The sequence below is a fragment of the Culex pipiens genome, chromosome 1 (assembly GCF_016801865.2).
Source record: "Culex pipiens pallens isolate TS chromosome 1, TS_CPP_V2, whole genome shotgun sequence".
NCBI lineage: Eukaryota > Metazoa > Arthropoda > Insecta > Diptera > Culicidae > Culex > Culex pipiens.
This window is the reverse complement of record NC_068937.1, coordinates 56651771-56676991: the sequence shown is the minus strand read 5'-3', so window position 1 is coordinate 56676991 and position 25221 is coordinate 56651771. Positions and strand designations below refer to the sequence as shown.

The 25221-nt window shown below is 39.0% G+C and overlaps 3 protein-coding genes across 3 annotated transcripts; 1 reads left to right on the top strand and 2 right to left on the bottom strand.

The window, feature by feature from the left end:
- Window positions 1–2145: 2145 nt before the first annotated feature.
- On the bottom strand, window positions 2146–3934 carry LOC120426471 (tether containing UBX domain for GLUT4). The gene is made up of 3 exons (XM_039591234.1): window positions 3744–3934; window positions 2646–3684; window positions 2146–2575 (listed from the first exon to the last, which is right to left on the bottom strand). Exons 1-3 carry the CDS (start codon window positions 3831–3833, stop codon window positions 2187–2189), a joined length of 1518 nt encoding a protein of 505 aa, XP_039447168.1. The 5' UTR covers window positions 3834–3934; the 3' UTR covers window positions 2146–2186.
- A 5112-nt stretch (window positions 3935–9046) lies between these two features.
- Window positions 9047–20614, top strand: LOC120426470 (BTB/POZ domain-containing protein KCTD5). The gene is made up of 3 exons (XM_039591233.2): window positions 9047–9583; window positions 19439–19690; window positions 19750–20614. Exons 1-3 carry the CDS (start codon window positions 9347–9349, stop codon window positions 19942–19944), a joined length of 684 nt encoding a protein of 227 aa, XP_039447167.1. The 5' UTR covers window positions 9047–9346; the 3' UTR covers window positions 19945–20614.
- LOC120426469 (replication protein A 32 kDa subunit-like) lies at window positions 17495–19210 on the bottom strand. The gene is made up of 3 exons (XM_039591232.2): window positions 18487–19210; window positions 17792–18428; window positions 17495–17719 (listed from the first exon to the last, which is right to left on the bottom strand). The coding sequence occupies exons 1-3, from the start codon at window positions 18497–18499 to the stop codon at window positions 17641–17643; spliced, it is 729 nt and encodes a 242-aa protein (XP_039447166.1). The 5' UTR covers window positions 18500–19210; the 3' UTR covers window positions 17495–17640.
- Window positions 20615–25221: the final 4607 nt, after the last annotated feature.

Below are 25221 nucleotides of genomic sequence, written 5' to 3'. Positions count from 1 at the left end.
TTATGTCCAATAAGATAATTGATGCATTTCGACAAAAATCATTGCAGTCTTCAGCTGCATTGATCCGCTCTTTATATAGTTTATAAGTTAGTTTTAAGGTATCCCTTTTCCCTTTTGTACATGTAGGACCTCCTACATTTGAAATCACTGAATAGCGAAAGCTACAATATTTCATGAATAAATGAAAGTTGCTAGTATTTAAAATTGAGGTGAAAAGTCATCGTTTGTGATTGGACACTCAATAATATTTTAACTGAATGAATGTACATGGAAAAGAAATTTGAATAAATATAAATTAAAAAAAAAAAAAGCGGTTGTCTCCTTGAACTGTGATAAGTAATGCCTCATTCCTCTAACTATCCCACATCTATTAGCTATTTCGAAGTTTTTTTTTTGCATTTTTTTTTTTTCATTCTCTGTCCAATTCGTTCTCCTTAGGACCAGTAAACTATCTTCCCATTTCGAACAAATTAGGTGTTGAAAGGTAGTCCATATCTCAACTCAGGATAACAAATGCACTAATGTTATTGTTAAAGCAACCTAATATGTAGGGGAGAGTGGGGAGACTTGATCCCCGGGGAGACTTGATCCCAAGCCTGTATCTCGTCAGCATGTGGGTAAAACAATTAGCTGTGTTCTAGAAAGTTGTGCGAAATTGACTAAAACTCATTGTAGAAAACAAAGAAAAAAAATAAAAAATGTTTAGATTGAGTTACACACATTTTTCGAAGAAGTGCTGCAAAAAACTTCCAAGAGATCTTTTTTCTTTGTTTTGATAAGTATAGAAAACACTCAAAAATTATTCAAAAAAATATTTTTTATACATGAATTGTTTGATAAACATATCAACTCCAAAACCCTTACACATTTGACGTTAAATTTATCGTCATACTATTTTTACAATCAATTGTTTAAAAAAGTGCGTTTAGGGAGACTTGATCCCTGCATTTTTACAGTCACTGGAATCAGCCTCAAGATTAAATAATATGGCTGGGTTTTCGTACGTAGTTTCCTTTAGTATAGTTGTACATAACTAACTGCAGTTTGAACCATTTTTCAAAAGTTTTGTAAACAAAAATTACCAGCTTTTGTAAACATGCTCAATTTTGGTCTAAAAAAGAAAATTTTAAGTTTTTAAATATTTTACATGCTAAACTTGTTATATTTTGAACACAAACGTACAGGTTTAATGTGAAATTGCTGTATCTTATAGAAAATTAAAAGTTTGGATTAATAAGAAACATTTTGCTTAAGATTTCTTCAAAATGTTGAAAGGGGGATCAAATTACCCCCAACGTTTTGAAAATGCCGGTTTAAGAGTAGTTTATGCAACAAGTTGCAAAAAGAGGAATTTTTCAGCACGAGTCGTACATTTATCCAACGAGGTTCACCGAGTTGGATAAATACGAAAAGTGCTGAAAAAATCAAGTTTTGCAACGAGTTCCATACAACATTTTTTGCAATTCCAAAAAACACACACTGAGTGAAATTTTATGTCAAATTTTCATGTATTTTGTCAATAAATCGTTTAAATCAAAAAAATGTTGAAAAGTGTTACTTTTCGAAACAAGTGCTGAAAAGTTCAACTTTTCAGCACCCATTTGAGTGCTGAAAAGTAGAACGTTTCAGCATTTATTTTGAAAAGTGTTGCTATTCGATTCTGTTATTTTTGATACAGAAAAGTAGGCTATTTCGTCGTTCAAGAATGACAGGAAAAGTAAATAGTTTCACGACGGAATTGCAAAAAATATTTTTTTAAAACGCTTGTCATTATTCTAAGAGTTTATCTGATGAAATACCCTTATCAGCCAAACATAGTTGAATGTTTAAGCTTTCAATTCATGCAAAAAGATCATAGTTTTGTGAGAAATTGACAAAGTTTTGTGCGATACAAAAAAGGGGATCAAGTCTCCCCACTCTCCCCTACAATGAAAATGAAAAAATCCAAAACCTCCGAATTTCCATAATTTTCTAATTGCTGCTTTAATTCCAGCTCCAACACTTCTTCTGACATTAACCAATTTGGATCAAAATTGGCACACTTACTTACTTTACCTAAATAATCAAGCCAGGTGGTACCTCTTAAGCTCGAGTGTAAGATTTAATTGAGTTTTTTCGGTTTTAAATCCAAATAAAAACACAACATTTATTAAACCTTAACAAAAATCATCACCGTAAACGATGCTTTATTTTCCCAACGGTTTAAACCACTTTGGCAGTTTCACCTCGCCACCCTGCTGCTGCACCGAGGACGGTCTAAAGTTGGCATTTGGCAGCCGATTGTTCATGCCACTGCCGCTTTCACCACTCGCCACCTGTTCTTGCTCACTGTTAGCCGACGTAGCTCCGTCAACCACGGCAGCTGCCGCCGGTTCCACCTGGCCACGGGATCGTGCCACCACGACGGCTGCTCCGGCTGCGTTCGAGAGCTGCTGCTCGTACAGCGCGGGTTGGAGGAATTTATCCTGCTTGGGGGCGTCTTCCGGCAGGCCGAAGTGGAGCAGCGCTTGCGGGACGCACTTCGCTTCGACCAGCGTAGATTCCGGGCCGAGGATCTGCTTCGGCGGGGTTGTGACTGGACAAGAGCAAGAGATTTTCATGCTTTTAGAGGAATTTCGAGATTTTTTTTTTGTATTGAAACTTACATAGGTGGAAATCAAGCGTGGAATCTTGGAGAAAACTGGCCACAAATGACCGCACATCAGCGACGGTTTCGTGCAACTTAAAGATGCCCTGTAGCACGTGACGATCGGGAAACTGGACGCGGATCGCCGTGACCCGAAAGCGGGCCAGATCGTTCAGTACGCGTTTGCTGTCTTCGAGCTGGCGCAGTTCCGTCGTCATTAGCGGTGCCTCGTCCAGATCTTTGACTTTGTTGCGCAAGTCAGCGTACATCCGGCGGACGTCCGCGACGGTCACGTCAAAGAACGAGTCGGGCAGTTCGAAGCTGCGCTGTTCGGCGCTCTCTACGTGGAACAGGACGGCGTCGCGGTCGCCAAGGATGTGGATGATGGGCACGGGGGGTGGTTCCAGATCGGGTTCCGGCAGTTGCTTTGGTTTTACGGTGGAAGGACCCGGTTGTGGACAGTCGGAATCTTGTTTTTGCTTTTTGAAGGCTGTTGGTGAATTGGGCGGTGCCAGGTCAACTTCCATCGGCTTGACTTCTTCCTTTGTCTGTGCGACCTGCTGCGGACGTCGTACGTACGGAAGTTCTTCTTTTTCCTCCGGCCGTTCCTTTTGAGGCAACGGAGCGGACACATTTGCCTGAACTCGCAGCTCTTCCGGTTTTCGCTGCAGCAATCTTATAATCGCTCTTCCCCCAATCAGTCCCAAACTCTTCAGCGTGGTCTTGTCCATCGCTTCCCACTGGACCTCCTTCCGCATGTAGATCATCACCGGGTTCGATTCCGAATTGGCCTTGTCAGCACAAACCGCCTTCAGCACGTCCAGCAGCGAAGAAGAAGGTTTAAACGTTCCATCCAACCTGCTTCCATCCTCTAGCTGAACCGCCAGCTGGACATCCGCCTCCGTCCGGATCTTTTTCGCCTCGGTCATCTCCAACAGCGCATTGTTCGGCAGCCCGCTGAACCGGAACATCGCCGACAGGTCCATCACCTTGTTGTGGTGCTTGAGATCATACTCGGCGGCGTTAAAGTTGTGCTTGGCGCAAACCTGCTCCAGAATCTGGAAATACAGTCGTTTAAATCTAGTCGGAACGAATAAAACCATCCGATCTTCCAAACCTCCAGCACCGTCGTGTTCGGTTCCACCTTGACGTTCTGGCGCCGGCCGTTGATTGTCAGTACGGTGACCGTGCGGGAAGTGGTGGCCATTTCCGGTAAACTTCTGCACACACACAGTTACAACAAATAATCAAAATATCTAGGCACAATTCGATAAGAACTCCGCCGGTTCCAAGCTCGCAACGAAAACATGACTGTGCGAAAACGTCAAAACCGCGAAACGTCATCGTTTGTTTTGATGAAATGTTTGATGGAATCGGACATTGGCGTCGAACTGTTTCACAGTGAAATCTTATTATTGCGATATTCGATAAAGAAATACGACAAAACAAGTAATTTTAAAAATAAATGTAATTTATGGGAGAACGATCGATATAAACATAGACTAATTGGGTACTAAAGCCATATGTCAATTTTTATGTACAACGGTAAAAAACACGAAATTACGGTAAAAAAACACGAAATGTACAACGGTAAAAATTACGAAATGTTATGAAAACTGGGGGAGGGGGGTGTGATGAAAAATTATGTTACGTAACCTAGGGACCATTCATTAACCACGTGGACACTTTTTTGAGAATCTCAACCCCCCTCCCCCCCCCTTCGTGGACAATTGTCCATACAAAAAAAATCTTTTTTGTATGGAGCGTGGACAATCGCTTACCCCCCCCCCCCTCCCATTAAATTGTCCACGTGGTTTATGGATGGTCCCCTAGTACGTAACGCAAAATTTTCATATAAGCATTCATAAAAAATTGCAATAAGACCTTGTGTTACGCGTTACAGGGGGTAGGGGGGATCGCTCATCTGTTACGATTTGTTACGAAGAGGGGGGGGGGGGGAGGGTGGTAAAAAATCACAAATTTTGCGTTACGTAATAAAAGAACGCTCCCTATGGTCTCCTTGGAACGAGCTGTCACGTAGGAACTTTTCTGTCAGAAAGGACCGCGAGGTTAATTTTTCAAAATTGATTTAGAAATCCATTTTAAACTCTTTGTGGTCGTACAAAGGGTCAATGTACTCAGAAAAATAAGCTTTATCGCTGTAAAAATTTATATCAGCAATCTGAGCTTTATTTTAGGACCCAATTAGTCTATTATTATTATTATTCTATGATATAAACTTCACAGACCAGGGAGCGACATCTATATCTCACTACAGGCAGCTCGACCACAGCCATCACCAGGTGTCAATTACGGCACCAGAACATAAGGGAAATGTCATTCATTACGGAACCAAACGAACCAAAACAAATCAATTGGGTACTAAAGCCCTTTGTCAATTTTTATGTACAACGGTAAAACACACGATTAAAAACCATTTCTGATCACTTTTTTTCATTTTAATGCAAAAAATTTATATGACAAGACAACATTTTTTCGATGGATCAACTATGGTTCCCTTGGAACGAACTGTCAAGTAGGAGCTTTTCTGTCAAGAAGGACCGCGAGGTTAATTTTTCAAAATTGATTTAAAAATCCATTTTAAACTCTTTGTGGTCGTACAAAGGGTCATTGTACTCAGAAAAATAAGCTTTATCGCTGCAAACAATAATATCAGCAATCTAAGCTTCATTTTAGGACCCAATTGGGTCCTAAAATGAAGCCTAGATTATCTCCGTTTTCTATCTTAAAGTTACCTCCTTAACCTGATAAAAAGTTGTAAACTAACAGGCTCTCGTCACAAATAAACAATCAATTACAATTACAATTACTCCTGGCTTAAAATGGAAAGAAAGTGATTTTTTTTCATGTTAAATGCTGGAGCGATCAGTACCTTGCTGGACTCGGTCGTTGGAAACGACCGACGAAATAGGCGACGGGCCAGATACGGGCATAAAAATGTCAAAACCTCTCCCCCTCTCACTTCGTCTCACCATCCAGATGCAGCTTTGTTGGCAAACAAACGGAGCACGCGGTTGCGTGATGGCGACATCGAGCCAGAATTAGTGGGGTGATCATGTGGTTAAAAAAACTTTTTTCAAGGAAAATAATATTTTTTCGACTGAATAAAAAAAATCGAGCATGTTCAAACAGTTATACCTGATATCGGAGAGGTGATTAGTAATCAAAAGTGAGAAGATGCCAGAAAATCCAGCTACCAATTGTTATAACTAAATCCACAATATACCTACGTCGGTTATACCGCAATTCAAGTTTGAAAGGTAGTGTATGTTTTTGAGGTGATTTTTTCTCAATTTATGTGGAAAATTAACATTTAACTGAAGTACTGTGTATTTTGACTTTTACTAGACATCAAAATTTTTGTAATGAAAAAAGTTTAAAAAAAATTTGTTTGTGTTTACTGTGCGCAGTTTGAGCGTGATATTAATCTCAACCCCCAAGATGGCTGCCTTTAGCATTCCCCTGCTAACTACACTCAAACCCCGATGGTTTGACACCAACTTTTGTCAAACGAATGGGGTCACGTTTAAGTTTGACACCCCTTTTACACGGAGTTCACACACACTACAAAAGGTTTGTTTTGATAGTGTGCGTGGGCACCGTGTAAAAAGTGACAGTTCGTCACTTTTTAGTTTGACTTTGACCAACCAGCGGGGTACAAACTAAAAAAGTGTCAAACGAAAAAGTGACCAACCACCGGGGGTTGAGTGTACCGAAATCACCTAAACTTTTTTTTACATTTTGGACTTAGGCGTACACAGTTACACAAGCACGACAAAGTGAAAGAAATTATACAGTCGAATTAAAATTAAAAACTTTTAAATCAGTTTGCAATGAGATTTTCAAAAACTGTAGCAGTAAAAGTTTTCATTTTCAAAACAAGAAAAAAAAACTTTTAATTTAGCAAATTTAAACCTTTTATTTCAACAGCAAGTAACTTTTGTCATTACAGTAATATTTTTGTGTGTTAACACATTCAAAGTATGTGATGCTGATCACCCGATGTCAGCCAACATATTTCGCGGGGCTGTGACAGCTCGAGCTTAATTATTGCTTGCATCAGGACACTGTGACGAGAAGTTCGTCATTTTTCAGTTAAATTATTTTTTGTTCACTGTGCCTAGAAAACCTTATTGTTTGGTTCATTCAGATTCATGCTTGGGTTCATTTTTGGAACATCCGTAAAAAAACGTACCATTTGATACACGCTAATGGTAATTATAAGAAATCAAGTTCAAAATATTAAGGCTGGTACAAATATTTTTAAAAGGTTTTGTCACCCCCCCCCCCCCCCTTCAAAATTGGCCCGAAAAATCGGGGGGCAAAAAAAATATTTTTACAATAAACTTAAATTTCTATGAAAATTCAAGTGCAACCAGCTGAAATCAAATTAAAATACATTCTCCTGCATTTAAAATCATTTTTAGCATGTTTGGGTTTATTAAAAAATCTTAAGGTTTTTTGAAAATTTTCGATGCAAAATCTTTTTTTTCGATACAATTTTTGATTTTGTCAGATCTTAGATTTTTTGAAAACTAATGATTGCAAAACAACTGATCTAGTGTAAAATGCATTTTAAAACACTTTTTTTTATTTAAATGTGAAGACTATGGCTTGTTATTTAAATTTTTAAATTTTTTATATTTTTTTGCGCCCCCCTTGACCTCGGCCAGGGCCGAGGGACAAACACTTTTTTAAATAGGGGAAATCTACCCATTTTAATCCTAATAAGCGGTCGTGTTTGAATGATGCTGGATAATCTAGAGTCTCCCTTGAATTTTACTAAACCAAATACACCAACGAGTAGAGCAAGTTTTTTTGAACATTTCTGTTTATTTTCACTTTCACTAAAAGTTATTCTATTTCTTTACCAAGCATTTAACAAAAAAAAATCCCAAGGGTACACTCAACCCCCGGTGGTTGGTCACTTTTTCGTTTGACACTTTTTTAGTTTGTACCCCGTTGGTTGGTCAAAGTCAAACTAAAAAGTGACGAACTGTCACTTTTTACACGACGCTCACGCACACTATCAAAACAAACGTTTGGTAGTGTGTGTGAACTCCGTGTAAAAGGGGTGTCAAACTAAAAAGTGACCCCGTTCGTTTGACAACAATTGGTGTCAAACCACCGGGGTTTGAGTGTATTCTAATCGAGGCGAATGCATTGGGCCACGCCCATTTTTCTAATATCGGCTTCGTTCTTTTTTCTTCCAACACACTGTCGAGTGTTGCCATTTGCGCTGACAGTTCAAACGAACACTCACAAAAAGTGGCATTTTTAGGGAAAGTTTCCTGGCATCGCTGGCTGTGCTGCTGGTGGTGTTGACGGCCAGCCTTTGATCTTTTTTGCCTTCGTCTCTCGCTCGGTTTTCTTCAGCCTTCGATTGGAATGCAAAGTGAAAATTGAAACGTCAAACGACTTCGCGCGTTTGTTTTTTTGATGGCGCTTGCTAATTTATTACATTTTTCGGGATTATTCTTCAAGTGAGTGCCTTACTAATGATCAAAAGAACATGTTGCCGGTAGTTGGAAGCAATTTCATATCTTAAGCGCCGAGAAAAAGTAAGCGAAAGTGAAAAGTTAATTTTGGCGATATTCATTAAGCGTTTGAGGGATACTGTGTGTGCCAACAAAATGATGAGAAGTGGTCTCGCAAAATACAAATTATGATCAAAAGTGCATTAAATGTGATCTTTTTGGCCAGTAAGTGGCATACATTTGCCTGCTTACTCGAGGCGGTGCTGTTGCTGGTAAGTTTATAGCCCAAATAGTATTTTTGGAGTTTTAATCGAGCATCAAACTCTCCATATGACGAAGATAGGTGTTTGATTGGAAAGGGTAGATTTCCCCTATTTGCATCGGCCTAAATGAAAAAAAAAATACCTTTTACAATTACCTACTGTTTGAACAATTGGGTCCTAAAATGAAGCTTAGATTGCTGATATTATTGTTCACAGCGATAAAGCTTATTTTTCTGAGTACAATGACCCTTTGTACGACCACAAAGAGTTTTAAAAGAATTTTTAAATCAATTTTGAAAAATTAACCTCGCGGTCCTTCTTGACAGAAAAGCTCCTACTTGACAGCTCGTTCCAAGGGGACCATAGTTGATCCATCGAAAAAATGTTGTCTTGTCAATTTTTTTTTTTGCATTAAAATGAAAAAAAAGTGATCAGAAATGGTTTTTAATCGTGTTTTTTTACAGTTGTACATAAAAATTGGCATAGGGATTTAGTACCCAATTGTATTAATATTAAACTGTGTTCAGATCATCAACGATTTTTTTTTTGTGTGGATTACATCTTTCCTGTGGACTATTTCGACGTCAAACCAAACCCCGTTCGTTGGCACTAAACGAAATCCACAACACTTTGACAGCTGTGACACAGTTTTGTTTTGTAATTTTCAGGCAAGCAAATTGAAAATACGTAAATTTCTTCACCGTTCGGACTTTTTAAGCGTTTTTTTTTCTTTGGTCGGAAAGTTGAAATAATCGGCGTTAAAAGAGTTCCTCTTTGAAGCGACGACAATCGCGTCGGATTTGTGCGACAGACGTGCGGAAAAACGGTGCCACACACTCCGAAAACACAATTCACAAAGCCAGGCCAAAAAGTGCGGAATCTGCTGCTCCTCCTTCTCCGATTTTGGAAATCCCCGAGGCCAACTTGAAAAGCTGGAACGCCAAAGCATAGCCCAGAAGATGGCCACGGTCAACCTGAACGGGCAGTATCGCGACGGTGGCGGCGGTGCAGCGTCCGGTTCCGGCGGTTCCTGTTCCTCCTCGTCGCAGTATCCGATCCAGGGCAAAAAGGACCAGTGGATCAAGCTGAACGTTGGCGGCACCTGCTTCCTCACGACCAAGACGACACTCTCCCGGGACCCGAACTCGTTCCTGTCGCGGCTCATCCAGGAGGACAGCGATCTCATCTCGGATCGGGTAAGTTGCTCGAAGGGGGATAAAGAGGGACAAAACGGAAGTACGATTGATTTCCGATATGTGGCAAATTATTGATGAGCTTTAGCATGGGGGTGCGATGCATGCCACTGCAATCAACTGGAAGGAAGCCAGCGAGTTAATAATTCTTGCATAACAACACACAGTCGCTGAATTATTTCACATCATGCTGCGCTGTTGTGCTCTCTCTCTCTCTCTGCATAAATTGATTCTTCTTTTGTAAATCAGAATTTCCCAGGAAAATTGCTCTGCAATCAAAAGATAAGTGCAGTTGCAGTTCTACAGAGCAGAGCTCTAGGAATTGTCATCTGAAAAGTACATTTTATAACAACAGTTTAATGATTTTTCAGTTTTGAAATTTAAAGGAAAATTTTAAGTTTACGATAATATTTACATTAAACAAAACACTCATCAATCCGGGTACTTAGCCGAATGGTTAAGCGATCTGCCTTTCAAGCAGACGATCAGGGATCAAATTTTCGGTGGCAACATGAACCACCTGCTCCCTCTGGGAGCATCAGATACACGGTAATTAATTACCACACACACACACACACACACATGCCGCTCCCCCCACTACAACAACTAGCGGTGGGTGCGTGGGGAATGGACGGAAAGATGACCAACCAAACACACCGCAACGCGTGAAGGAAGGAAGGAAGACTTTCCAACAAGACCACCAGGAGAACATCAACATCCATCAAGACGAAGAACAATAGATCTCGGCTCCGTGATGGCAAGGCCGATTGAGCCAGTTAGGGTATAGGGGAAATATAGCCTTTCTAATCAAACACCTAACTTCGTCATATGCTTGATTAAAGCTCCAAAAATTCAGGCTATAAGCTTACCAGCAGCAGCACCGCCTTGAGTAAGCACGCAAATTTATGCCACTTACTGGCCAAAAAGATCAAATTTAATGCACTTTTGATCATAATTTCTATTTTGCGAGAACATTTCTCATCATTTTGGTGGCACACACATCCACACGCAAGATCAGAGGTTAACTGCTTAACGAAAGTCACTTGCGCTAACGATTTCAAAGCGCTTAAGATATAAAATTGCTTTCAACTACCGGCAACATGTTCTTTTTACCATTACTTAGTCACTCACTTGAAAAATAATCCCGAAAAATGTAAATAATTAGCAAGCACCAACAAAAAAACAAACGCGCTAAGTCTTTTGACGTTTCAATTTTGAATACCGATTCTAATCGAAGGCTGAAGAAAACCGAGCGAGGAGCGAAGGCAAATAAAGAACAAAGGGTGGCCACCAACACCACCAACATGCTGGTGCAGCGCCTGTTGGAGTGAGCAAGTGCTGCCAGGAAACTTTTGCTATAAATGCTACTTTTCGTGAGTGTTCGCTTAAAATTCCATCATTTGGCAGCACTAAGCTGCCGTTCTACGCATAATTGTCCCATGTTCAAAAAAGTGCAACTGAGAAAAACGCAATTCAAATTTTTCGACCGATTTCTGTGTTTCTACGCATAATTGTCCCGTGGGTTCCTATTCACCCTATGTGTCCCTAATCGCCCCAGTTAGCAGTTTATCACCCTTATTTGTGATTCTCTTGCTATACAACAGGTTAACAAGGCATAATGCTTAGTAAAACTAATGATTCCGTGTAAGAAAATACTTGGTGGGACAATTATGCGTAGAAGTTCAACGATGGGACAAACAGACTTGGTGTTGTTTTTGATGAGTTTCCGAACAAAGTACCAGATTTTATGTGTTTTTCTTAAAGTACACATCAGACTAAACTTAAAAATGGCATAAAGTCAAAATCGTCAAAAACTGACATGGGACAATTATGCGTAGAACGGCAGTAAGCAGACCCAAAAGAGTGCTAGAAGAAAATGATTAGAATGCATTTGGGAAATATTTTTTTAAATGCTTGTAAACGAAAAAGCATAACTTCTAATAAAAGTGAAAATAAACAGAACGGTTCACAAAAAGTTGCTCTACTCGTTGGTGTACTTGGTTTTAGTAAATTTCAAGGAACACTCGAGATTATCCAGAATCATTCAAATACGACCGCTTATTAGGATTAAAATGGGCATATTTCTCCTAGCATTTTCACAACAAAACAGCATTTTTTTATTTTATGATTGAATTAACTTTCCAATCATGTTTTGACTGATTATTTAACTTCAGTAAGTCGAAATAATGTAAGTTTAAGTAACTTTACTAAAATAAAGCGAAGAGCTGCTCATTTTCAAGCAAAAATCAGGGGGGTCCAATATAGGACAACGAAAATCCATACTTTTCCAAAAGTTCACCTCTGTTAATTTAACCTTAAAAAATGAAGAAAACTGTGTATTTAAGCAAAAGTTTTTCGTAAATATACAATAAATTCTTGTTGTAATAGACCTTATAGCATATTTGGAATTTGCATAATATGGAAAAATGTGCATCAAAATTTCTTATTTTAATCATTTTAATGTTTACAGTTGTTTTTGAAACGTTTTCTTTTTTTCGGAAATAATTGTGTTTAAATGTCTGTTAGGTTTTTTGTTGTTTTAAGCCAAATTTGTTAACAAAACATATTTGTTTATGATGGAAAATCCACCAAATATAGGTTAAATTTGGTATAAAAATAACAGTTTTCCTATAGTGGACCCGCGGGTCCACAATCGTATTATGGACCCGGGTCCACTATAGGAAAAGGGGGTCCATAACAGGCAAAAAAAACTAGTTTTTTTTCAAATGGCTATTTTTCCGCTCAAAAACAAATTTCTGATGAAACAAATAGTCAAAATTGTTCAAAAGACTTCAGATTTCATTGTTTAGTACAAAGGGTTATGAAAAAGTGCTTAAAATATTGAAAAAATGTGAAAAATGCGCGTCGGCTCTACTAGGCGGTCCACTAATGGTTAAAATACCATATCCAGATTTTTAAGCGAAGATGGCGTTCAAATGGTGAACGCCCGAAATGTCAAAATCACGCAGTGGTACCAACATTACGAAACAAGTGTGACACGGCATGACAGCCATACTTTTTTTTCTAATGTTGGTGCTACTGCACGATTTTGACATTTCGGGCGCTCACCATTCGAACGCCATCGTCGCTTAAAAAACTGGATAGTGCTGAAGCTTCCATTTTTACACATGGACACCACTTCATGCTACGATAACCCACTTTGACGCAGTCTCAGAGCTTAATCGATGGCCGGTAAGCTGTCATCGAGAACAAGTAGGTTCTCCGATTGTGGGAATATCACATTTGTCCAATGAACCGCTACATATGTGATTTTTTCCTATCTTAATGTGGGTGTCAGGTTAGGATGCAGGTTTTCAAAAAAATAGTTTTTGTAGAATTTAGGTTTTAACTATAAATATCTACTTTTTATACTTTGCATTTAGTTATTTAACCAAACTCAACGCACTCAACAACTTCCGTATTTCTACAAGAAGTGGAGAACGATCAGCTGGCTATTCCCGGATTCAACCTGGTGTGCAACGTAGATCAAGAGAGGAGAGGAACAGCGATAACGCTCACACGTGGAGAGAAGCCTAGACGGCCGGTTAATCTGTCTTCGAGTCAATGAAACTACACCCTCTGTAACACCTCCTGGATCCAGTGGTGGGTCTCCTACGTTGAGCCAAGGATTCGTAGCTTCTTCCGGTGGAAGTCTCGGGAGAAATACATGGAGTTTCATCAACAACATCAAGAGTTCTATGCGCAGCTCCGGACAGCCTACGTACGACGCATACTACCAAGATCGAACCGTGCTCCCCACAATCAACCGGATCAAGAGCGAAATGCTGCTTCTCCAGAGACGCTTCTCGGACACCTTTTACCACACCAATGAAACACGTGTAGCTGGAGAGCCGATCTCTCTGTTCCAGCTGGGAGAGGGGCAACGAAAACGTACGACGATCGAGGCGCTGGATGTAGGCAGTTGTATGCCGAGGAGCAGCCGGAGATCGCAGACGAATTCGCATGTGACAGGGCTGGATCAGCTGTTTGCCCTTCGAATGCGTCCTGTATGGATGATATCACGACCGACGAGATATACCAAGTTATCAAGTCAAGCGCTAAGAACAAGTCTCCTGGAAGTGACGGTATTCCACTTGAGTTCTATGCAAAAACCTTTGATATCATCCACAGGCACTTGAACCTTATCCTAAATGAGGCCCTGCGCGGCAACATCCCGCCGGAGTTTGTCGATGGTACAATAGTACTCATGAAAAAGAAGGGAGCCGGTTCAACCATCAAATCCTATCACCCTATCTAGCTCCTTAACACGGATTACAAGCTTCTCTCACGAATAGGTACTAAAGTGCAGGCTGGATCGTGTGATTCGAGACAACCAGATCCTCCCTCCCTTACCGCCCCCCCCAGAGCACTCCAAGCGAATCCCTCGGCCAATCTCCTCCACGCCCACTACCTAAACAAGATCGTCAAGCCGAAAGTGATGCTGGAGAACCCAACAGCAAACTGGAATCGAATCTGGCGAAACATTGCGGCCAAACACCTGACATCGTTCGAGCGCTGTCATTTCTACCTGCTTGTCAACCGGAAGCTGTCCAACCAGCGGCTGTTGCACAGGATGCAACGAACCGACTCTTGCATGTGCCCCAACTGCAACAACGAGCCAGTTTGTCATCTTTGTTAGCAAGGATTAATTGACATTAATGAAATAGAATTTCACTTAGATACTGAAGTTTAATCTATTTGGTCTAGAAGTTTTTAAGCAATCAAAACCAATAAAACAATATTTTATAAATAAAAAAAAGAAAAAAAAATTAGGGACAAAATTAGTAAGTAATTCTATCAAAATCGGTGATTTTCATTCAAATAGCATACAAACTATTCTGATTCATCAAAATTTCCATAGAGTCAAACAATAAATGATATCGGACTAGATTCGTTGATCTGTGGAACGTCGTCTCTTTTGCAATGCACGACTTGTAAAATATGAACTGTTAATCTAGTTTTTTGTTTTCAAAATAAGCCAGACAGGTTTTAAATGAAACGTACTCCGTCCAAAAAAATCACGAAGTACCGGGGGGATGGCAACCCTATTCCGACCAAAGCAAACTGACAACAGTCGACATTAGCACGGTTGTCAAATGAGAGCCCACAACAAAAGCACTAGCTGTCAAATGGTAGCCCATAACAAACCATTGTTTGGGTTTTTGATTTTCAATTTTCTCGCAATTCAAACGATAAATACCTGAAAAAACACGTGAATTGTGTTGCTGATGGCAAATTCTATCATATCCTTGGAGATTCCATCCCAATATTGGCTGAAAATTCATATCGAAAAAAGTGATTTTTCTGTTTACCTTTTTTTGCTTTTTTTCTTTTGGTCGACCAAACAGTGCGCCCGTACACTGTGAATTGGCATTACACATTTTTCAGTTTGGTTTTACACATTTGCATGGGACTTTTGAGTTTAACCAGGATAACACACTTCGTGTTACCAAAGTAATATGAATAATGCTGATTCTGAGTGTTTGTTATCTGAACTTCCAAGATGGCGGCTTCTAAGCTACCCCCTGCGAAGTACAGTCGACTCATCTGGCTGTCGATCTTCTCGATATCAAAAGCTCGATCACCGCTCTCGACGATCCCCTTAATATCGACACAGAGTGTGTCCACTGTTTTTTTTTTTCAGTAAAGTACCCTTGCTTATATTAGGTGTGGGACAAACTTCTCTTGCGTTTTGTCAGCTTTATGCATATGGGACATTTATGCGAACATGCGCAGTGCTGTGGATAAAAACAACGGTTTCCCGCGGGTTCTTTAGACATGAAGCAGCAAATGGATTACACTCAACCCCCGGTGGTTGATCACTTTTTCGTTTGATACTTTTTTAGTTTCTACCCCGTTGGTTGGTCAAAGTCAAACTAAAAAGTGACGAACAAATTGCCATTTTTTTTTCTTCCATTGAACTGAAGGCTTCTCTAGACACGAACGTGGTGATTATTGCATAAGATCTTAATTTCTCGACTCACGATCGAGATTTCTCGATAGCATGATAGCAAGATCGACAAATCTCGATCTACCATCGACAAATTACGACTTACCATCGAGAAATAAGGATCGTAATTTGTAATGCATTTTTTAATATTTATTTAAACGGAATATTAATTAAATCTAGTTTATTTTTTTAAATAACAAAATTGATAAAAACTAAATTAATTTAAATCAAAATGTTGAAATTTTGAAAAAATTCAAAAATTTCAAAAATTTTAAAAATTTCAAAAATTTAAAAAAATTCAAAAAAAAATTAAAATCTTTTAAATTTTTGATTTTTTTTAAATTTTTGAAATTTTTAAAAATTTTGAAAATTTTGAAATTTTTGAAATTTTTGAAACTTTTTGAAATTTTTGAATTTTTTGAAATTTTTGAAATTTTTGAATTTTTTGAATTTTTTGAAATTTTTGAGATTTTTGAAATTTTTGAAATTTTGGAAATTTTTGAAATTTTTGAAGTTCTTAAAATTTTTAAAAATTTTTGAAATTTTTAAATTTTTTGAAATTTTTGAAATTTTTAAAATTTTTGAAATTTTTGAAATTTTTGAAATTTTTGAAATTTTTGAAATTTTTAAAATTTTTGAAATTTTTGAAATTTTTGAAATTTTTGAAATTTTTGAAATTTTTGAAATTTTTGAAATTTTTGAAATTTTTGAAATTTTTGAAATTTTTGAAATTTTTGAAATTTTTAAAATTTTTAAAATTTTTGAACATTTTTAAATTTTTGAAATTTTTGAAATTTTTTAAATTTTTAATTTTTTGAAATTCTTAAAACTTTTGAAATATTTGTAATTTTTGGAATTTTTAAATTTTTTAAAATTTTTGAAATTTTTAAAATTTTTGAATTTTTGGAAATTTTTAAAATTTTTGAAATTTTTGAAATTTTTGAAATTTTTGAAATTTTTGAAATTTTTGAAATTTTCTGAAATTTTTGAAATTTTTGAAATTTTTTGAAATTTTTGAAATTTTTGAAATTTTTGAAATTTTTTGAAATTTTTGAAATTTTTAAAATTTTTGATAATTTTTAAATTTTTGAAATTTTTGAAATTTTAGAAATTTTTAATTTTTTAAAAATTTTAAATTTTTAATTTTTTGAAATTCTTAAAACTTTTGAAATATTTGAAATTTTTGGAATTTTTAAAATTTTTGAAATTTTCTAAACTTTTGAAATTTTTAAAAATTTTGAAATTTCCGAAATTTTCAAAAAATTTTAAATTTTAAAATTTTTAATATTTTTGAGCTTTGTGAAATTTTTGAATTCTTTAAAAAAATTGAAAAACTAAAATGAAAAAAACATTCATTTTTTATATATTTTTAAATTTTTGCATATTTTTAAAATCTTTAGTTTGTTGGTTCTGGATTTTTTTTTAATTTTTGGAATTTTTTAAAGAATTGGAAATTTTTGAATATTCTTGAAATTTCTTAAATTAAAAAAAAAAAAGCTTAGATTTGGTAATTTTGGAAATTTTTTAATTTATTAAAACATATTGAGATTTGTAATATTACGATCGTGTGTCGAGAAATTATCGAAATATTACGATCAAAAATCAAAAGATCAAATTATTCGCTCTACATTGCCTTGGCGTTCTCGATTGCGAGATTCCTACTTGAAACTAGGTGTCCGAAGGCTTGATTGTTGAGGCAATCGCAAACCTCTTTTTACACCTAAGCTTCCATCCACCCCGGGATTTGAACTGACGATCTTTAGATTGTGAGTCCAACTACCTACCAGCGACTCCACCGAGGCAAGACCCAGGGAGACGACTCCTACACCTGGATTGAGCTAACGACCTAACCCTCTAGGCTAGACCGGGACCAACATTTACTTCCCCATCCGACGGAAGGCGTGGTCAGACAAATCTCGTCTCGAAAAATGCCACCGGGACCGTCTGGGATCGAACCCAAGCCTACTGGGTGAGAGGCAACCACGTTTACCTCTACACCACGGTTCCATTATTGTGGAAAAAATTAGAAGACTCCAAACTTCATACCGCTACCGATTTTAATGTGACATAGTTTGTGGTATAAATCATAAGAGAAAGTACCTTTGGCGCTTTACGTAACGCACAGGAAGTGATCGACGTCCGCGCTGGTGTAAACGAGGCCCTCCTGAATCATCTCATCGATTATTCTCCTGTTGAAAAAGAAAGAATCGAATATTCAGCAATCGCCACCAACTCCAGAGCATTCAACCCCGGTTACTCACGTCATCTCCGTCGGGCTAATGTGCGGGAATTTGGCCTGCAGCTCCTCTCGGCTGATCCCAATGTCCGATATGTGATGTTTGATGGCCTTGTAAACGACCATCTGCGCTCTGGACAGCCCCATCGAGTTTGCTTCGGCGATTTCTTCTCTGGAGCCACCGATTCCGCTGATTCCGGCTTTCTTTGCATACTCTTCTCCTTTATACCGGGCGTTCAACACCTCCAGCAGGTGCGTCGTGATCTCATTCGGCGAATCGACCTGCGAGATCTTGAAGATCATAACCGCCTTCACTCTGTCACTGCCCTTGCCCTCGTTGCGCACGGAGCCAACCACCCGCGCGTAACTGTTGATACGGACCACCGGAATGTCGTTCTGGTCCGGATGCTCTTCATCAATCCAGCGATGCGCATCGAGCTGGGCAGTGTGGTCCTCCATCCGGTACGTGACCTTCGTCGGGGTTTGGACGATTTGCCGGACTATTGCTACGAACGTCACCGTTGCGTACTGGTAGCCGAACAGCTCGATGCCCTCCTCAGGCGACTCCTGGATGTGACGCAGCATCACCGGAAGCACGCCCTCCGATTTGTGCTCGTCGTTGGCGCCACGTGCCGAGCGCGGGTTGAACGCGCCGGAACCGGCTGTGAGAGGGTCGGATGAGAAACATTTCAAAATAAAGAATTTACCAAAAATACTTACTGCTAAAGTTCATGGTTGAGACTTCGAGGAAACGTGACAGAAGCAAACTCTATTCCTGGCCGCGAATTTTAACAGCAACTTCCCGGTCTGCTCGTGGATTGTGGAATGAAAAAACGGACTCTTCAACCTGTTCTTTTTTCAAAACGCGCCAAAACTGACAGCTGCCCGCAAAAAAACGATTACAGCCAACCCCCGGTGGTTGGTCACTTTTTCGTTTGACGCTCGTGTGCCCCGTTGGTTTGACAAAGTTAAACTAAAAAGTGATGAACTGTCACTTTTTACACGGTGCTCACGCACACTATCAACACACACGTTTGGGAGTGTGTGTGTGTGTGTGTGTGTGTGTGTGTGTTTTGCAAACAAGAGTGTATCCCTCTCACACTTTATGCAAACTGTCAGACGAGTGAAAGGGATACACTATTGTTTACAAAAGTGTTGTGCCCTTTTGAAATGTTAGGCTCCATTTGTGTTATTTTTGTTAACAATGATAAAGCTTTTTTTTAGTACACTGACCCTTTGTACAACCGCAAAGGATCTAAAATGGATTTTTTTTACAGAAAAGGTCACACTTGACAGCTCGTTCCAAGGGGGCCATAGTTGATCCATCATAAAATGTTGTCTTGTCATTATAATTTATTTTTTTGCATAAAAATGAAAAAAATATCAGAAATGGTTTTTAATCTTGTTTTTTACCGTTGTACTATTCAGTCCTTGCAGAACAAGTTGGCTTTAGGGACGATTGGAACCCCGATTTGACAGTTCGATTGGAACCCTGAGAGCGACATTTCGCCTCTCCATATAGGCTCTCTAGTTGGCTTAACATCGGGCATTCAGTTAACCTAAGAAAGATGCAGTATGTTGCACATGACCAGTATGGCAAAGAACTTTGACACATTTTTTCGTTAAAAAAAACCTTCGTCTCAATTAACAATTTTTCAAATTTCCTACCCAGGACGAGACGGGCGCGTACCTGATCGACCGCGACCCGCGCTACTTTGCGCCGGTGCTAAACTACCTGCGCCACGGCAAGCTCGTGCTGGACGGATTCTCCGAGGAGGGAATCCTAGAGGAGGCTGAATTCTACAACGTGACGCACCTGATCGGGTTGCTCAAGGACAGCATCGCGCGGCGGGAGCAACGACCGGCGGCGGACAAGAAGCGCGTGTACCGCGTCCTGCAGTGCCAGGAGAACGAACTCACACAGGTGAGATGGTCACAGGTAGTAAATTTTTAATTTGCTAAACCTCTTTCTCTTTCCCACAGATGGTTTCGACAATGTCGGATGGGTGGCGCTTCGAGCAATTAATTAACATTGGCACGTCGTACAATTACGGTGCGGAGGAGAACGCCGAGTTTCTGTGCGTGGTCTCGAAAGAGTGTGCCAACACGCTGATTGGCCGCGAGAACGAGTCCAACGATCGGGCCAAGGTTCTGCAGCAGAAGGGTTCCCGCATGTAAAGGGGATGAACACACACTAACTACTTATTATGATTAAAATTTATTAACTACCGAGATAGATCGATGAGAGAGGAGGGACATTCGCGCATATTTTCGTTTCGTTCTTAAGGCTATAGGAAAGCAGCGACGTTCAAAAATTGTGTGTTTTCGATAGAAAGTTCGGCACTTGGGGGAAAACCATTTCTAACCGTTTCATATTTTGTTTGCGTGGTAACAAAATGGTAAGAAAAAACAAGAAAAAAGAAATCGTTTACCCACCGAGCACTTGACAAAGAGAAAGAATTATCATTATCCAACTCATGTTGAAAACGAGACGAGAGAGGCTCCTCGAATGGCGTGGAAAACTTTAAACCTAAATCGGAATCGAACGCCCGCGTAATGAAAAAAGACCCCTGATAACTGTTAGCATGTAAAACAAACACTCCTCAACATTTCAATCGCCACGCTGTAACCCCCCCTTGAACAAGATACGACCGGAAACAGTATCATAGAACCCCTCCCTCTTCCGTCTAACTTTATATAATTCCGTTGTGTTCTTTGACGACAAACTTAACCGAGCGACTTTGCAGAAAAGTAGAACCCTTTTTTGTCTAACTGTAATGGCTAAAATATGTAGCAGCAGCAGCAGAAGCACCCCGTGTGTGTAGAATTTTGAAAACAAAAAAATAAAAATGACATCAAACAGCAGCAGTAAAGGCGCGTATTAAAGCGAGATGAATAATTTACGGTTACGATGAAGAAAAAAACAAACACACAGACTACACTAGTTGTTGTAAAACAGATAAATTTAAAATGAAAGAGAAATATAATTTAAATACACAATTGTTTCGAGTTGCCTTGCCAAGAACGAAAAGAACTTCCTTGAAGAATAAAAAAACTCTTGGCATGTACTTTAGAACACTTTCATCAACAAATTTATAATAAAGTTTCAATAGGGTCCTAAACTTGATCCTAAAGCCCTATTTCAATTTGTATGTACAACGGTAAAAACACAATGGATACCCACTTTTGTTCACTTTTATTCATTTTATTGCAAAAAATTATATTGAGAAGACAACACTCGTCTCGAAAAATGGCACCGTCTGGGATTGAACCCAGGCCCGCTGGGGTGAGAGACTGCCAACCACTACATGTCCGAACCCGGATCCGGAACTCGCATGAAACTGAAAAAAAAATCGAGTGCGTCACTAGGGATTCAGTTCCAAGATGGCGGCGATACTCGCGCGAAATTTCTTCAGAAAAAAAAAACACTGGCAGCTCTGAGTGCGGAACTAGCCCTCAAACGAACGTACCACCAGTGTGCGTGACCCCACCCCTGCAGCGCTGACGGTGCTGCCAACTTTGACAGCCGAAAACAACGGCGCGTGACGACGAGTTCGCGCGAAAACGACCGAACGTTCGGGAAGAAGAAAGCGCACACAAAGGCAAGCAGAAAAGTGCTGCGCGGGGCTTACCCGGCTTACCACATGTACAGATATTTTGGGCACAGACCAAACACTCAAACTAATTATTTTTACAGTTTAAATACATTTGAGTATTTTTTGTAAACTACACTAAAAATATAAACATTTTTTGCATCTTTTTGCTTGTTTAGCTTTTAATGAAAATGTTTTTCAGTTATACTTGATTGAGTGTTTGGTCTGTGCCCAAAATATCTGTACGTGTGTCAAGGAAGATCGCGAAGAACCAGCACGTAATCTTGTATATAGGTCGGGAATAGAGAAAGTTTTGTTTAGAGAAGTGAATCTTCGCGTGTTTAATCTCGTCTGATGAGTGGTCCCAAAAATCCAGTTGACCACCGACCACTGCCAAAAACCGTTGCCTGGAGCCGCAACAAACATATACCTTTTTTGCCTTTCTCAGGAAGGCAGGAAATTACTTGGCAGTTTCATCAAGATATTTCGTGACTAAACTGAGTAAGAGGCGATTTAAGTTGATGATTAAATTGCTTAAATTAACGAAACTTTCTAAGACAGTATGGGTACCATCCGAAGCATTTATATTTTAAATTACTGCTATTTTTTACAGCTTCCTGGAATCATCTTGATTATATTTATTATATTTATCATATTTATTATATTTATTCTATTTACTATATTTATTATTTATTATTGTTGTGGCAGTGCGTGGCCGAATGGTTACGCTGTCCGCGTTGTAAGCGGATGATTCTGGGTTCGATTCCCATCTGCTGCAACCTTCCAGCGGATGAGGAAGTAAAATGTCGGTCCCGGCCTTGGTTGTTAGGCCGTTAAGTCATTCCAGGTGTAGGAGTCGTCTCCATGCCATAAGTACAAACAACACACCAAACCAAGCCTACTCCGGTGGAATCGCTGGCGGCGGTTGGACTCGCAATCCAAAGGTCGTCAGTTCAAACACTGGGGTGGAAGGTTCCTTGGAGTAAAAGGTGAAGCCGTTGATCATTTTCGAAGAAATTTGATCATCACTATAAAATATTCTGTATTAAATTAAATTTAACGAATTTCAACACCAAAAGGAATCAGCATGTGCCGGTTGTTGCCATCTTGAAGCCACTGAAGGAATTTTTGATCTAAATCAATTGTGCTTCAAAATTTATATAATTTTGTGGCACAGTCATTGACGTCCTAGTTGGCAATCATTGATTAATGACGATTTCCATAACTTTACAAGGAATGGGGTAATCGTTACCAAAAGGAATCAGCATGTGTAGGGCACGATTCCAAACAACTTGTTGAAGGAATTTTGTCAAAATATTGAAAGTGACGCAATATTTATATCTTTGAACAAAAATCATGACAATGATGGAAGTCTTCACGTTAATTAAATGTCAACATATTACCATAGAATTGCTAAATAAATATTCTGGAATGGGTATAACACTGTTTTGGGGGTCTTTGTATCGCTAGAATAGATTTTTCGTTGGAATTTCGTACCAACCCGGAATTACGTCATCGGAAAACCCGCCGGCATCCGATCTGGTCAACAATGCACAAGGCAACCTATGTGGCATCGGTAAGACCATAAAAATTCCGATCTTTTGAAACCCATACATCTAGGTTTTCTATAAAACCCACGATTTATACCTAGGCAAAAACGTTGTTATGGTTTCGTTTGAGAAACCTGCCAAAAATGTATGGAATTTCGTAATTTTTGTTCTCGTGGATCAAACTTACTTTTTGCTCAGGTATTTATTACCATAGGAATATTGAATTGACCATTGTGGCACCCCCTACAGCGTGGTGCAGACCCGTAATGCTATGCTATTTACATGTATTTAACCCCTTAATTCGACCTCTTAGATCCACCTTCACGTATACCTATCGACTCAGAATCAAATTTTGAACAAATTTCTGTGCGTTTATCTGGATGTAAGTCCGGACTGGTTCAACCGATTTTGACCGTATTGATCTCATTTGATCCGTCTTAGGGTCCCATAAGACCCTAGTTAATATTATGAAGTTTTGAAGAGTACTTCAAAAGTTATGCTAAAAAAACGATTTTGGCTAAACTCCGGAAGATCGTATATATGTCTATGAAAATGATGTCCGGTCCATCATGCAACCCGTCGTTAGATAGTTTGTAAGATCTTTCAAATGAGAATACAACATCGAAGATCTGATAATCCTATCAAAAGTTATGAGCACTTAAGTGCTATTTATATGCTTTTTGGAGTCTGTTGTAAAAAGATAGGTCGTGTAACAAGATAACACACAAGCGACAATGTACTATATGAATGTGAGGAAGGCACCAACCACCTTAAGGTGAATTAAGTAACGTTTTTTTTTTAAATGGATTTTTGGCGATTTATTAGATCGAAGCCCTTCTAGAGGCGGGTTGGGATGTAGAAGGGGGAGGCAACAGCGGCAGCGAAAGCAAGCCAGAGAGGGTGAAGAAAAGCCCTAAGAATTCGCGATTTCTCAGTATTCAACTCTAGAGTTTTTTTTTTAAAAAAAAAGGTCCAATAAACAAATGAAACACAATAGAGTTATCTACGTGCGCATGTATTGCGTGTTTGTACACGAAGGGTTTTTAGGTTAAAATTTGTACCCGCCAGCAAAAACAAATGGTAAGGTAGTGTGCGTGAGATTGGGCTTAGATAGCTCTATAGCTTATAGGTCCTTTTCAAAAAAATCTCTAGAACTGTATCACAAATCTTTCGTTTTGCTCTCGTGAGCCTTTGTATGTTTATTTTACAGTCGACTCTCTGGTTGTCAATATCCAAGGGATCGTCGAGGAAGAGAATCATCAGTTTACAGAACGATGCAAAATGAAGACTCGATTAAAAATATGTTCCTCTTGGTACCCAGCTATTAGGTTTTACGCCGACTCAATTTTTAGGTTAGAAATTTGACAGCTTGGCTGCACTGTTTACATTTTTTGCACGTGTGTCTCAGCAAAAATGTGTGTGCGTGTGCGCTCGTGACGTCACGCTGTAAAACCTAATGGGAGAGAATCATGGCAACGTCCAGCAAACAAAAACAAAATAATGTCAAACACCCTTCAAAGCTTCGTTTCGCAAAAAAAAATGTCTATAGAGCTATCTAAGCCCGATCTCACACACACTAGCGCACCATTTGTTTTGCTGGATGGTACAAAATTTAACCTCACTTTTTTTCGTGTACGTACACGCAATACATGCGCACGTAGATAACTCTATGCAAGCCATGAGATAGTGACAATATTGACAACCGGAAGAGATTTTTAAAGCAAACAGAATCCAAGGGACCGTCGAGGAAGAGATCCTTCAAGCAAGAGAAAATATCGAGGAATAAAGCTAATCGAAGTATGCATTTTCAAGGGACTTAAGAATTCATCGATAGATGGAGCAGTATTGATATCGAGAAGATTGACAGCCAGAGAGTCGACTGTATTTCAAAACGACATTTCGGACGAATTTATGTTAGGACAGTTTCGGATAAACAAAAGCAAACGATTATTTTCACAGGGTGCTAGATCGGGGAATTTGAATTTATTAGAATCAGTGTGGTTCAGTAGAGGGTGTTTTGCAGGTTTTGTTCTGTGATTGCTGTTAGTTGATGATATTTATGATTTTCGCGTTTTTTTTTCTTCTCACGCTGTTTAACTATTTCACTCGTTTATTTTCAGGTAATCGCACTACCAACACCAATTTAGATTGACCATTTTGGTGCACATTATCTGATGCACCACTCACAATATCAAATTTTGAAATACGCTCTAAAGAGTACCGTGTCGACTTTCGGAAATCACAACGTTATTTTTTTTCTCTAGAAAACTATGAAATTTTACGTACGAGTCCATTGGTTGTGTAATTTACGC

What these genes read in the sequence shown, in the direction of transcription:
- LOC120426469 (XM_039591232.2), bottom strand. An exon ending in ATTAGCCCGACGGAGATGAC is followed by an intron (nt 17,720 to 17,791) that starts GTGAGTAACCGG and finishes CTTTTTCAACAG; the next exon opens with GAGAATAATCGATGAGATGA.
- LOC120426471 (XM_039591234.1), bottom strand. Translation starts at nt 3,833, where the DNA reads ATGGCCACCACTTCCCGCACGGTCACCGTACTGACAATCAACGGCCGG. An exon ending in CGAACACGACGGTGCTGGAG is followed by an intron (nt 3,685 to 3,743) that starts GTTTGGAAGATC and finishes CTGTATTTCCAG; the next exon opens with ATTCTGGAGCAGGTTTGCGC. An exon ending in CACGCTTGATTTCCACCTAT is followed by an intron (nt 2,576 to 2,645) that starts GTAAGTTTCAAT and finishes GCTCTTGTCCAG; the next exon opens with TCACAACCCCGCCGAAGCAG.
- LOC120426470 (XM_039591233.2), top strand. Translation starts at nt 9,347, where the DNA reads ATGGCCACGGTCAACCTGAACGGGCAGTATCGCGACGGTGGCGGCGGT. An exon ending in GCGATCTCATCTCGGATCGG is followed by an intron (nt 9,584 to 19,438) that starts GTAAGTTGCTCG and finishes TTTCCTACCCAG; the next exon opens with GACGAGACGGGCGCGTACCT. An exon ending in AGGAGAACGAACTCACACAG is followed by an intron (nt 19,691 to 19,749) that starts GTGAGATGGTCA and finishes TCTTTCCCACAG; the next exon opens with ATGGTTTCGACAATGTCGGA.